Genomic DNA, 13,408 nt, shown 5'->3' with positions numbered 1-13,408 from the left:
GCCTAGCTCAATATCTAACAAGGCCCTCTACGCTCGTACCCAGACCAGGCCCCTTTACGAGAGAGTGGAAAAGGCACGGTGGGCAATGCTAGGTCATGTTCTACGCAGTGACAACGACACACCTGCCTACCAGTCTCTGTTATTTGCTACACTAGGATGTCAAACACTAAAGGGACGAGTGGGTAGACACAGGACTAATTTGTATGATATTATTGTGAAAAAGGACCTATTTAAGAGACAAATTTATTTAAAAAATGAAGATGATTTTACCAACTTAGTGAACTTAGCAAGAGATAGAGTAGGATGGAGGAGTTTATTTACTTTGAGACATATTGAACGAATGAGTCTTCGTAAGCGTAAATAGGCCAGCACTTTGCTGAGCCTCTTTAGGTGCTCTTTTGTTTATAGATGTTATTATATTATATAACTGGCTAAATGGCTCTTTAGATTATGAGAGCATCTATGTTTTGAAACAGAACTTCGATCTGGTTGTTTCACTTTCACACACCCCAATAGGTTCTTTACCTGCTTTAAGACTTCAGGGACTTCATTTTCAATATCTTCCGCGCTATCAATTACATTTAGATATTTCTTTGAATCCTGATTATTTTTTATTTCATTCAACGATCTATGCACAAGTTCCTCATCGTCACAACTTTTCAAATTGCTTAGACCTAGTGATCTAGTTAACTCTAGCATTACCGCAATGTGGGAAATAAAGGCAAAAGAATGCTTCCCTGTCACATTTGCATGGACATAATTAGTAGACAGCTTTCCTTGTATTTTTGGAATAGATTGAATAGTTTCCGATGACAAGATTGGTTTCACTCTAGCTATTGGGCATGGCTGATGCACAGTATTCTGCACCACATCATCTGTACTCTTTGTTCCATTCTGACATTCCGGGGTAGGTAAAATACTCATCATCCGACGACGTCTTTTCTTAGATTTTAGTCTTAATACCCGCTCCATGGATCGCACAATTGATAACGTAGGACACCTGGATTTTTTTCCTCCGAAAATATTGTATATATTCTGTAGGCAAGCTTCCTCTAAAGAACACCCAAGTCTGAATAAAACCCGTTGAATTGCTTTGGCCTTGATAATCTGGCCAGGTACCATGTCGTTACACTTCCACAATTCAATTTCAAAATTCGTCCTGACCGTGCATCTATCTTTAATCGTTTCGGCATCGAGCGCCTTTCTTCCGGATTTCTCCTTACAAAGTTTGTTTTTCGGCGTGGAAGTGCCATCTTCTGTGGCGAATCTTGTAGAAAGTTTGTTTAAAACAGTCTCTTTCTTCGCAATCACAGGCTTATCACCTTTTCCATCGTGTACTGGCAGTCTAATTGTACTCAGAGAACTTGTTGGAGGAGTATTTCTAGAGTTCAATTTGTCCCGATTTCCCTGCTGATTCTCATTCTTGATTGCAGTTCCACCTTCAATGAGTCGTGTAGACAACTTGTTTTGGTTGGGGACTGGCCCGTGGTACCAGCCAATGTTTACTCAAAAAATATATATAATATCAATGGTAATAAGAAATTCATCCCCGTGGGGCACATGCATAAATATAAAATGTAAAGGAAATCTCAAACTATTCAATTTAGATTCTACCGGTAAAGTATGCAATGAAGGTTTATAATTTAAAGTTTTATTTTCCAATGGTTAATAGATAAAGATAAGAAAAGTAAAACAAGACTGAGCACTTCAAAATTTGTAGAATTTGTAACTTGATTTGAAATCGCGGCGATAAAAAATAATGTCCTATGTTGGCAGTGTAATTGATGAGATATGCGACGTTTATTGAGTGATGCATAAGTGTGTGCATGTAATCTAAGATGTAGAGACAAGGTTATTATCGGCATTTTGGTTTATGTTACGCTTTGATTTTCTTAGTCCTGTTATACATATAACATGAAATTAGGCCAATCGTCTTCGATGTTTTCATTTTGCTGATCGATGAGCATAGTTTTTATACAAGTTTTGTAAATGTTCAGGTTAAATAGACTAGGCGGGGAAGTTGCTGCAACATTATATCGGTTTATTGCTAATAATGGACCTTTAAAAAATACTGAGTTGTTGTAAGGGTGTTGACCATACTTTTCTGACCATTGTGTAGTGAGAATAGAATCCAGGTTAGTATTAAATAATGGTGCACTTTTGGGAATTGTTTTCTTGAGAGACAATGGTACTAGATTAGGAAAGTTTTTCAATTTATGCATTAAAATGAGTGCGTTCTTTACAATGATACTGTGTACTGTCAATATTTTATGTGAATAAAAGCCAGACTTGGTACTTGCTGGGGGGATACCGTCCTTGTACCAGTAATTGACGAAACCAGGTAATACTGCTCGAAGGCCCATTTTCTGTTTTACAAAAAGCGATTCAATATGAGACTTGGCAGCAAAGCCCCATACAAGGCTGCAATAATTAAGGTGTGACTGCACAAAACTTTGATAAATTTGAAGACGTGCTTCGAGAGGCAGATATTTTTTAAGTTTGTACATGACTCCTATGTATCTGGACATTTTCATTTTCATGGCAGAAATATGATGGGACCAGTTTAGTTTATCATCTATTATAACTCCTAAAAAACGGGCTTCTGTTTTTCTCTCAATTGTGACACCAGAAATTGCCACATCACGATAATTAAGATTTCTTTGTCGAGAGAAGATCATATAATTTGTTTTTTTAAGGTTGAGAGCTAAACCATTATTATCTACCCATTTAACTAAAGCATCGCTAAGAGTTATTAGTTTATCGTAAACTTCATTAAGATTTTCTCCTATCAGGAAGATGTTGGCATCATCTGCGTACATAATGAAATTTGCTATATCTGATATTTGAGGCAGGTCGTTTATGTAGATTATAAAAAGTAAAGGTCCTAATATTGACCCTTGAGGCACGCCGTATAAAATTTGGTTGGTTGAAGATTTTGACGAGCCAATTGATACAAACTGTTTCCTGTTAGTGAGATATGACTTAAACCAGTTTAAGGCTTGACCCCTTATGCCGTAATGGTCCAGCTTGCGCAAGAGTATGGAATGATCCACAAGGTCGAAAGCTTTGCTGAAGTCGATTAAAAGAAGTAAAGTTACCTGCTTTTTAGACATTGAATTAAGAATGGTGTCTTTTGCGTTGAGAAGAGCATGTTCACAAGACCTACCCGGGCGAAAACCGTATTGGTTTTCACATAGTATGCTGTATTTATCTAAAAAACTTATAACTCGGTTATGCATTAGCTTTTCAAATACTTTAGAGAAAGAAGCAAGAAGAGATATTGGCCTGTAATTTTTTATGTCAGATTTAGATCCACCTTTGTGAATTGGGACCACCTTCGCTTCTTTTAAAGCCTGTGGAAAGATCCCCTGTTCAAAAGAACTGTTGACAACGTGGGCTAGTACACTAGTAAAACTGGGACAGCTGTTAGCGATTTTTAGAGGTTCAATTTTAGTGTCTAGTGTGGCTTTATTCTTAAGCAGGTTTATGACGTCCTGAATTTCTGTGGCAGTGACTGGCTTTAAGTAAATACTACTTGGAGTGGCGTTGCGAAGTGTGCTATGGGTTCCACCAGGATCAAAAGTGGTCCTACTACTAATTTCAGACTTAATTTTAGGAGCGATGTTTGAGAAGTAATCGTTAAATTTTTCTGCTACAGCTGCCGGAGTGCTGATTGAGCCGTCTTCGTCAGTCAGTTTAATTGAAGTATGTTTAGATTTTTTCCTATTAAGAAGACTGTTTATCATTTGCCACTGCTTCTTAGAATTTTCTTTGTTTTGCTCAAAAAATTTTTTGAAGTGCTTGTTTTTAGCTTTATCGATGTGTTTATTACAAAACTTCTTCAGACGGTCATATTTACTGCGGTTACTATCAGATGGTTCCTTAACAAAATCATAATATGACTCATTTTTACGTTCTATAGCTTCTTCGAGCCAGGGCAGCATCCATGGTTTCGGATTAACACGTTCATTTTGTCTTCGTGATTGTCTTTTTGTGGGATAGGCAGACTCGTAAATCTTATTATAAGCCGTATTTAAATTATTGAACTGTTCGTTGGCATCATTGGTATTGTTAAAAATTTCTGACCAACTTTCATCTGTAATTAAGTCTCTGAATTTTTGATTGTTGGTGTCGTTAAATCTACGTGTTTCAGTTTGAGATACATTTTGTGAGTTAGACGCAGAGCGGTAGCTGCTGGTTGGCGTGTTATCAAGATTTATTGTAGTGACTATTGCTAAGTGATCAGACATATCTGTCGTTAAGACGTTACAGCTTATTGTATCCTCAAGATTGTTTGTGTAGATGTGGTCAATAAGCGTGGCACTATGGTCCGTTAGGCGAGTTGGGCGTGATACAATTTGAATAAAACCGTAAGAGGACGCAATATCTATAATGTTCTGACATGCTTGGTCGCTGCTATGCTTCAGTAAATCAAGGTTGAAATCTCCATGAAGCGTCATATGTTTACGGGTGTGTCTCCCTAGGTTGTGCAGCGTATTTTTGAAAATTTCTAGAAACGCTTCAGGTCTCCTAGCGGGAGAACGGTAAACATTGCCAATTATTTTCGTTCTGTTGTATCCTTTGCACTGATGGAGCTTGATAAATTGGAATTCGCCACTAGTATTAGTTGGTTCAGGGTTTGGAGTGAAAATATCAATTTTATCATAATCGACTACACGTTTGTGTACATAAGTGGCTAGCCCCCCACCTTTTCCAGATGGGCGAATTGGATCCTGGATAAATGGTTCATGAAATCCATCTAAGGTAACGTCGTTTATTCCGTTCGGTAATTTCCCTAAAGTGCAATTAGTTTCGTTAAAACACAATATATCATACTTATCATAAGTCTCAATATCATCACGTAGTTGATCTATATTCTTAATAAGGGATCTTATGTTCATAGAAAATGTTTTAAGTTGAGAGCAGGTAGATTTTTTCACGTTACGTTGTTGTTTATACTGACAACTAGTTAGGAAAGATGAAATATTGCTCCAAGTTGAATCTTGATGCTCTTCGTTGGTCATGGCGTCGCCAATAAGATTAAATCGACTATTCTGATCGTACGGATTAAATATGTCACTATTAAGTTTACTGTAGTCGTCATAGATTTCATAGTAGGTTGCGTGAAATCCAGGAATGATACTTTCACAGCAACTCGTACAGCCTAAATTATCCTTAAAACATTTGACATGGACATTACTTTGACACCATGAGCATGTGCGAATATTTCTAATAGAGTAACACCAGCCGCTGCAGCTTGAACATTTGATCTTGACTTTGTTTTCAGATGTAACAGTGGGTTCCATTTATAACTAAATATTATGATTATGATACTGATAGTATATAAAACTATAGTTCAAATCAGATTCTTTCACGAGAACCGGAGGTCCTGTATGCTACAGAATCGTGATATGATTTAAAAGTAAATTATATTATTTTAAGCTAAAATCGGATAATTAAGTGAAATAAAGTGTCCTTATCTAGGGCCTTATCAGTATGATTTAAATAACTGATTTGGCTAAAAAATAGAAATCGAATAAAGTGGTTGCTTTTGTGTTGTGTAGTTTTGTGAGGTGTTATTTGTATTTGATTTGTTTGTAGCGTTTACGTAATAAGGGACTATCGCACTGAACTTGAGTAATACTGAAGAGAGCGCACTTGATTATTTATAGATTTGTATGTGAATTTTGAATGTTGTATAGAGTTATGAAATCTCATTGATTTAGGATGATACAGATTTGTAGAGTAAGATGTTTTGTGTGCGATCGGGTGATAAGAGATACTGATAATGGATGAGCTTATCAGATAATGAGAAAAATTCCACCAATCAGATCATTTCATTATATGATCTATCTTGGTAACGATCTGTTAAAGGTGGACTGGAAGTTGAGAAAAAATTGAATCGTATTTTTTAATCAGAATGGTATCAATGATTTGTAAAGCGCTCAGCTTCGGTTATATCTGGAGAGACTGTTAGGCTTGTGGTGATAGAGCCACTCACAGTTCCTGTGACGTCTCTGTTCAGATCCACATAACTTGCCAACGCAGTTAACAAGTTCATGTGCCACTACCCTTTGCACCTCGTGATATAAGTGGATGCCATGTCTGTCGTTGCGGTCCCATACGTAGTATGAGTTAACACGCTTGATCACGGCATGGGCATCGAAAAAACTCAGATTTGGAATATCCTTAGCCAGGTTCAACATTATGATATTAAAAGCGTCAATCTCTGCATTCAACCAGTTAAATTTAGTCATAGATAAAGCACAAAACATAAACTCGGTATTCTTGTTATTGTTACAAGAGTCTATAAAACGGGGACAGAAATTGTCCGCAAGACTCCTGGCCGACTGCCCATACCTAGCTAGGTCATTAATGCCGCAGGAAAGTACGACTGCTTTAGAATGTTTGAACTCATGTTGATGTTCCAGTGAGTTCACTAGTTGATAGTTAAGGCGCTTTTGACATCGGTGGCCAGGTATCTGGTCGAACAGCCATTCTGGTGTTTCTCGGTGTATTGAGTCGTGAATAAAGAGGACTCTGGAGTGACGGGACGTTGGTGACTGTATCTGTGTAGGTGGTGCAACAGGCGGGACCCGAGTAGGGGCTGCAGGTGCTGGCAAGGCCGTGGGATCAGGCTGTTTCAACTTGCGAAGAGTGAGCGAGATTCGTGGCTGCCTTAACATAGGATCACGTTCAATGCCGTGCTGCCAGTGGTTCTGATCAGATCGAGACATTGCAAAGACAGAGCCGTGCTCAAGCGGGATGTTATGCTCAACGAAAGGGCCTGTCGACGTTGACATTCTCATAATTCTGGTAGAGCCAAATGATGCAGTGTAAATCAGACTATCTTCTACAATGCTAGATTCGCTGTCACTATGCAATGGAATACCAACTGACCCGTCCTTATAGTAAGTACAGAGGCAGGTGTAGTTCGTGGGAGTAATGTCAGGATCGGATTTATGCAAACAATCAAAAATGCGCTGTAGGACAGGTGGCAAGGGCTTATCATGGGATGCACGGTGGTTGGTTCTGCCATAACTGTAAGGTACCGAGCCAAAATATGACGTTGAACGGCCCCCCGGGTGTTTCATGTTAAAGTCAAGCTCGCGGTAGATTTCATCAAAAGAAAGTTCACCAAAGTCACAGTCCAAAAATCTTACCGGAGGTGGTGGGTTAGGTATACTTTCTACTTCACCGGAGTGTTAAGTGCTGTTTCCTTCTTTGAATTTAACACTTTCTTGCTGCTGTTTATCTTATCAACATCAATTGGTCGTCCAATTGTGAATTTAGAATTGTCTACTGTGGGAGTTCTCGTGGTTAAATTATCAGTGTTAGCCTGCAAATGCTCCTTCTTCTTCAGACCCGTCGATGAAGATTTATCCATAATCGTCAATTTGCTTTGCACCGTCGGTTTCTTAATCTTTGGAATCCTAAAAGTAGGGACAGCTCTCCTCTTGAATGAGTTGATTGTTATTATCGCAGTAGTGATAACATCAGCAGATGATTCGTCTTCAGAATCATATTGAGTTCTAGGTTTTGATGAATCAGCAGCCCTTTTTGAAGTGTTGACAACAACTGATACGTCCTCAGTAGATGGTTCGGGTACAGGGATTACAGCTGGAGGAAGCTCCGGAGTATCAATACCTGATGATGTGTCCTCAGTAGATGGTTCGGGTACAGGGATTACAGCTACAGGAACCCTTCAAGCGAATGAGCGACTCTCCTGATGCCTTCGCTAAATTGCAACGTAAACATCTGTCGTATGTGAGACTTTCCATAACCCTTCCGCCAAGCCATATTCTTTTTTCGTATTATATGAATGATTATATTAGTAAATTATACAATTATGTGTATATATATAGATACAAGGTGTTTTTTTTTGTAGAGTTATCAAATCAGTTACAACTACAGAAAACAATTGCAAGAGCGAGGTACTACTAGTACTAAAGGCCAACACTCATAATTGAGTTTAATTTGGGTAATTATGTTAAAATTTGAACCGATTAGTCAGCCAAAATCTGATTTTTAATTTATGTTAAAAAAGTTAAAAAAGTTAAAGTAATTAATGTTAAATTCCAAAATCTCGATCTTAGAATTTAACTTTTTTAACGTGGACCCCCCCCTAATATAGGATGTTTATATATCATATAGGATTATTATAGTTTTAGTTTATTGTCTAGTTTTAAATAATTCAGATTTTTCTAATTAGCGATAAAAATGTTCTATTGATTCACGCTTATGCAAATAAAACTAAAGCAGAAAACTAGATACATGATGTACTGACAGTACAACTGTACAACACAAAACAAGATGTCCATAAAGTATTAAGAAATAAGTTATATTCCAAATTATATACCTGACCAAGGAAGACTTTCCTCTCCAATAGCTCAGGAGGTTTACAACAGTTCATACTACCCAGGCATTGTCCGCAACTGAAAAAGTTTCATCATTAATGGTCACATGGTTAAAATATAAAGAAACGTTACTGGTCACATGGTTAAAATATAAAGAAACGTTACTGGTCACGTGGTCACTGGTCACGTGGTATAGCTGTAAAGAACTGAAAACTATATGAAAACTTTACTTAAACGTGTTAGATATCTTTTTAAGTTAATAAAGAGGCTGTTTCAAACTTAAAAATTTTTAATAATTTTGGAAAATAAATTCACTATCACAACTGCAGTTGTTGCTAATGTTATGTCAGGTTTTACCTTAGAAACGATGGGGGCATTAATCTAAAATATAGTCTTAGATTTAATAATGATATTATACTGTATGAATTGATTTCATTTGTTAAAGAGGACATCTTCACAGTTCACAGTTCACACAGATTACACAGTTCACACAGTTCCCGCAGATCACACAGTTCATCATTTATTATAGTCAGCATAAACAAAACAAAATACACACTCACAAAAGTAAACAGTAACACAACAAACATGTTCAATGTGTACACTGTACAGGAGCAATGTACAATGTACAATGTACAATGCAATGTACAATGTAAGTGGGCTAAAGCCTCTATTGTTTGCATACAAATTACAATATACTCCTAACATTACATAACCCCCTTCTTTGTGCAAAGGAATGCAATTCAGCATAACTCTGTAGATTATACCCATAATTTACTGAATAAGGGGTCGTTCACATAATATTACGTAATCAATTTTTGGCCGATTTTTAACCCCCACCCTCCCCCTCCGTAATCAGTTTTACACATAGCTTTTGCTCTTTTGTGTCAAAATTACACTAGCGTAATCATTTAGAACCCCCCCCCCCCCCGGCCCCCCTCGACTGATTACGCAATATGTGAACGACCCCTAAGTAAGATTTAAGTAATACAGTAATATTGTGTATTATTTTATTGAATAGATTAAGAGGTATGTAATAACTTACGACTGCTGTATAGTGTATAGTGTATAGTGTATAGTGTATAGTGTATAGTGTATAGTGTATAGTGTATACTGTATAGTGTGTACATATTCAACATTGCTGCCGTAGATTTTTTAACAAAATAATGGCAGCAATTGATACAATCTAAAGAACTCACAAAAGGCAAAGGGTGGTGTCCATGAATTTTAATGACCCGGTTCGTCGAATATCTTGATTAATCACTGAACAACAAAGAACAACATGATACAGGAGAAATGAACCATGCAAACCAGTTCTCTATTTATGCTAAGAGCCCAACATGCAACACTTGTTTACACAGCTCATATTTCCTCATCAGCCAGCAACAGTTATCTTCATGAGTAGAAGTGAGAAATAATTAATCGGGTATGACGTGATAAAAATGGTAACGTTTTTTACCTATTTATAATGTATAAAGTTAATTGATTATGTATGGAAATAAATGACACAACAATTGCATTGCATGTCTCGTCCTGTTGAAAGATTTAAGAAACTGACGATAGAACTGACATGATGGTAACAAGCTTATAACTTTCAAATATTGCATTTATGCTTAGAAATCAGCAGTGAGATATTATAGGAATAGAAAGAAAATAACAAACCGAAAAATTAATTCAATGTGAATTCTTTTAGAAGGTTTCCAGCAAATTATCATCTATGACGTATTATTTGTTTATGAAATGGCGGAAATCAACAAAGACAAAGAAAAATTCACACAGAATCAGCAAGAGAAATCATAACAATGATCACTAATGGTCACTAATGATCACTAATGATCACTAATTCACTACCTCTGAGTGCAAGACATGCCGGGCTTGGAGTACTGGTTCTTGTGCTGGTATTTCTTATTTCTAGCTTGTATCTGGTAGATAACCTCGTCGAATGAGTCGTCGCTGGAAGAAAAAGTGTAGTTACATTCACCATCATCTGATTTGTATTGAACTTGGAGTCATTCTGTCAGTACTTGCTTCAATTTTAGGTTATCATCAAAACGGTTAACTTAAAATTATCCACAGTTATAATTATGTACGGTAATGATTATGCACGAATTGTTTCACTCAGAGAATGATATTTGTCACTAAGTCAGATCCATTAAAGCGAATGCTGATAAGATTGATATTTTTAAATTTTAGAATTATCCATCATTTACTACTCGGTAACTACACTTTCTCATTTAGCAAGCGAATATTATGTAATTGAGTTGATAGAATCAATGATAAGCAGTAAGTTTTGTAAAGCTGAGACAATGTCAATAAATTAAAGTAAAAACTGCTTGCAGAGATGATCATAAAATAACTTAAATCTCCCTCTAAAAAGTGTCCCTAAAATATGAAATCAACTATCATTGAAAAGCTGTAAAGGCCTAAAATTCCAATTAACTCCATTAAAAGAAAATTCATACATTTTCGATTGTTAAAATTCCATCTGAAAAAGATTTTGTGTTTTCACGATATCTCCAATCCTTGAACAGTTTTCTTCTTCTTTTCCACCTCTGTCGGAACAAACACTTCTGCAGTTTTCTCTCTCATCTCAGCAACAGTAGCGTCCTCCTTAGCCCATTCTACCACAAGCCTTCTACCGTAGATATGAGTGCTGTCACCGGTTGCTTCGAATGCTTTGCGAGCCTCTGCGATGGATGAGAATTCCACAAAAGCAAATCCACGGTGGTCTCCAGTTCCTGCCAGCTTTTTAGGTAGGCGAATATGCTTAATGTCACCAAAGGCACTGAATAGTTTGCGGAGATCTTTCCTTGTGGTTTCGAACGGAATGTTTTTAATGAGGAGTTTTGCTGAAGCCTCTTTGAGGTTACGTGCCTTTTCTACAGTTTCAGGTACTTTCGATATTTGCTTCTCAGAAAGTTTTAACTCTACCGCATAATCCTGAAGGAGCTTACCATTTAACTTTTTCATGGCATCCTTAGCTGATTCCTTAGAACCAAATTCAACAAAGCCATAGCCTCTTGACAAGAAACCATTTGCTGATTTAGGACTTGGCTTCTTCGCAATGGAAACACTTGTGACACTGCCACTCTTCTCGAAGAAAGCTTTCAGCTGTGCCTCGGTCGTATCAAAGTTTAAGTTTTTGACAAAGAGCGTAGCATGTTCCATATTTTCAAGATCCTCATCAACTGTTTTATACACTTTTTTGTCGGATGGTTTGAACTGTTCTGAAAAGGTTTCCTCGGGTGCCCATTCTAAGTACAAAGGAATATGCTTGAACTTGGAGTAGGATAGTTTTTTGTAAGCTTTCATTGCTTCTGAAGGATCGAGATATTCTATAAGAGCAATGGTACCAGTAGGGGGTAGAACTAGTCGGCCTATACTACCGTGTTCACTGAAGAGCTCATTAAGTTCACGTTCTTGTGTACCGAATGGAATGTTCTTGCAGACGATTATCCTCTTACTGCGTTTTGAACTTGTAAAAGCGTCCAGGATGACACCCTCATTTGTTAAGAATTCTTTAATTTCTTGTAAAAGTTGAGTTTCTCCCAGAGCTAGTTGAATTGCGGAATTTTCACTGTTCGGATCTAGGACATCGCTTTTAGAGACTTTCAACCGGTGAGCTAAGTACTCTGAAACTGCGTTCTGGTTCAAGAAAAGAGTGTTCCAGCACTTTCCGTCTTGCAACGACTGTTTTTGTTTCTTCAGCTTCTTTTTCTTAAAATCAGTGCTGTCGTCTTCATTACCTTCTTCATCAACTTTATTACTAGGGATTATGTGAATGAGTCTGCCTTGAAATGGTTTAAAAGTTAATTCATTCGTTGCTTTTATGGCATGTTCTGGGAAAAGGAATGTCACATAAGCGAAACCTTTTGTTTTGTTATTCTTTGTCAGAGGTAAATCAATAACTGATACAGGACCAATCTTTTCAAAGTGAGATTTCAGTTGTTCATCAGTGCATTCATAAGGTAAGTTTCTGACAAACAAGCACCCTGAGTCTGCAGAATCTTTAGACTCATCGGGTAGATTGGAACTGAATGTAAAGTTTTTTCGCTGATTCTGGGGAACACCATCTTTCTCAGCTTTGGTTCCAGTATCCCTGAATACCTCAACATATCTAGGACCCATGTACTTCTTGTTGTATTTTAAAGACTTGCGCAGATCTGATTCCGATTTGAAGTCAACAAAACATTTTCCAGAAGGTCTACCCTTTTTGTCTAGAGTCATCCTGACTGTTCTGTATGCTAGGGGATGGAAGAACTTTTTGATATCAGCCTCAGTGGCAGCAAATGGGATCCCCTTCAGCACCACGGTGTAGCGATGGGATGGTATTTCTGGACCACTGACTTCATCTGTTGTTGGGACTTTTGAAGGCTCTAATTTTTTAATCTTGTTGGAAGAGCCTGTAACTTCTTGGTCGTATTCTTCATCACTGGAGGAGTCTGAAACTGCTTCGTCGACATTCCTTTTCTTCCCAGACATAACTGTTTCATCGTTACCCCAAATAGTTCGATCTTTTTTGTGAACGTCCAAAAATTCCTGAAATTCTTCATCCTCCGAGTCACTTTCATTGCCAGACTTGAGTTTCTTTCTCTTTTTTTCGATCGCAGTGCTACCTTGATTTGCATCATTGGCGCTGCTACCTGCCGAGTACTTACTCCAAGGTCTAGCAAGATTCCCATCTCCAAAGGGGATGGCACTTTCTACAACAATTTTTGAGGAATCGATAAAAGTTTTATTAAAAAACCCCATTGCTTTGTGACTTTCATCATCGTTCTGAAAACCAACGAATGCGAATTTGCGAAACACACCATCTTTTGTCTTCATGAGTTTGACATCAGTTACAGTCCCATGGGAAGAAAAGTGCTTTATGAGACGATCGACTGTGATTGTCTTAGGGAGATTCTTTACTATAACTCTAGACATCCTGAACAGATATTTAATGGTTAGTAAATTAGGAATCATAATAGTTTTAATTGAATGCTAGACTCATATTTATAAGTGTAGGTGATCTTGGAGATATATATTACATTTACAAATTCTGATACAAATTC

The 13,408-nt window shown here is 37.3% G+C and overlaps 2 protein-coding genes across 3 annotated transcripts in view; both read right to left on the bottom strand.

Moving 5' to 3' along the window:
• The window catches only part of LOC134813719 (probable phospholipid-transporting ATPase IIB), a 46,136-nt gene that overhangs the window by 31,584 nt on the left and 1,144 nt on the right, over positions 1–13,408 (bottom strand). Inside the window, exons 2-3 of one of the 2 annotated variants that reach the window (XM_063821584.1) lie at positions 10,206–10,307; positions 8,360–8,435 (exon numbers count right to left, since the gene is read on the bottom strand). In XM_063821584.1, coding sequence (XP_063677654.1) covers positions 8,360–8,435; positions 10,206–10,307 — 178 coding nt within the window. The remainder of the gene's footprint in view (positions 1–8,359; positions 8,436–10,205; positions 10,308–13,408) is intronic. The other variant, XM_063821585.1, reaches the window with a different exon arrangement.
• Positions 10,525–13,344, bottom strand: LOC134813720 (probable RNA-binding protein 19). Its single transcript, XM_063821586.1, has one exon. The coding sequence runs from the start codon at positions 13,317–13,319 to the stop codon at positions 10,860–10,862; it is 2,460 nt and encodes an 819-aa protein (XP_063677656.1). The 5' UTR covers positions 13,320–13,344; the 3' UTR covers positions 10,525–10,859.

Source organism: Bolinopsis microptera, chromosome 4, assembly GCF_026151205.1.
Source record: "Bolinopsis microptera isolate Bmic1 chromosome 4, MBARI_Bmic_1.0, whole genome shotgun sequence".
NCBI lineage: Eukaryota > Metazoa > Ctenophora > Tentaculata > Lobata > Bolinopsidae > Bolinopsis > Bolinopsis microptera.
This window is presented reverse-complemented; position numbering and strand designations above follow the sequence as displayed.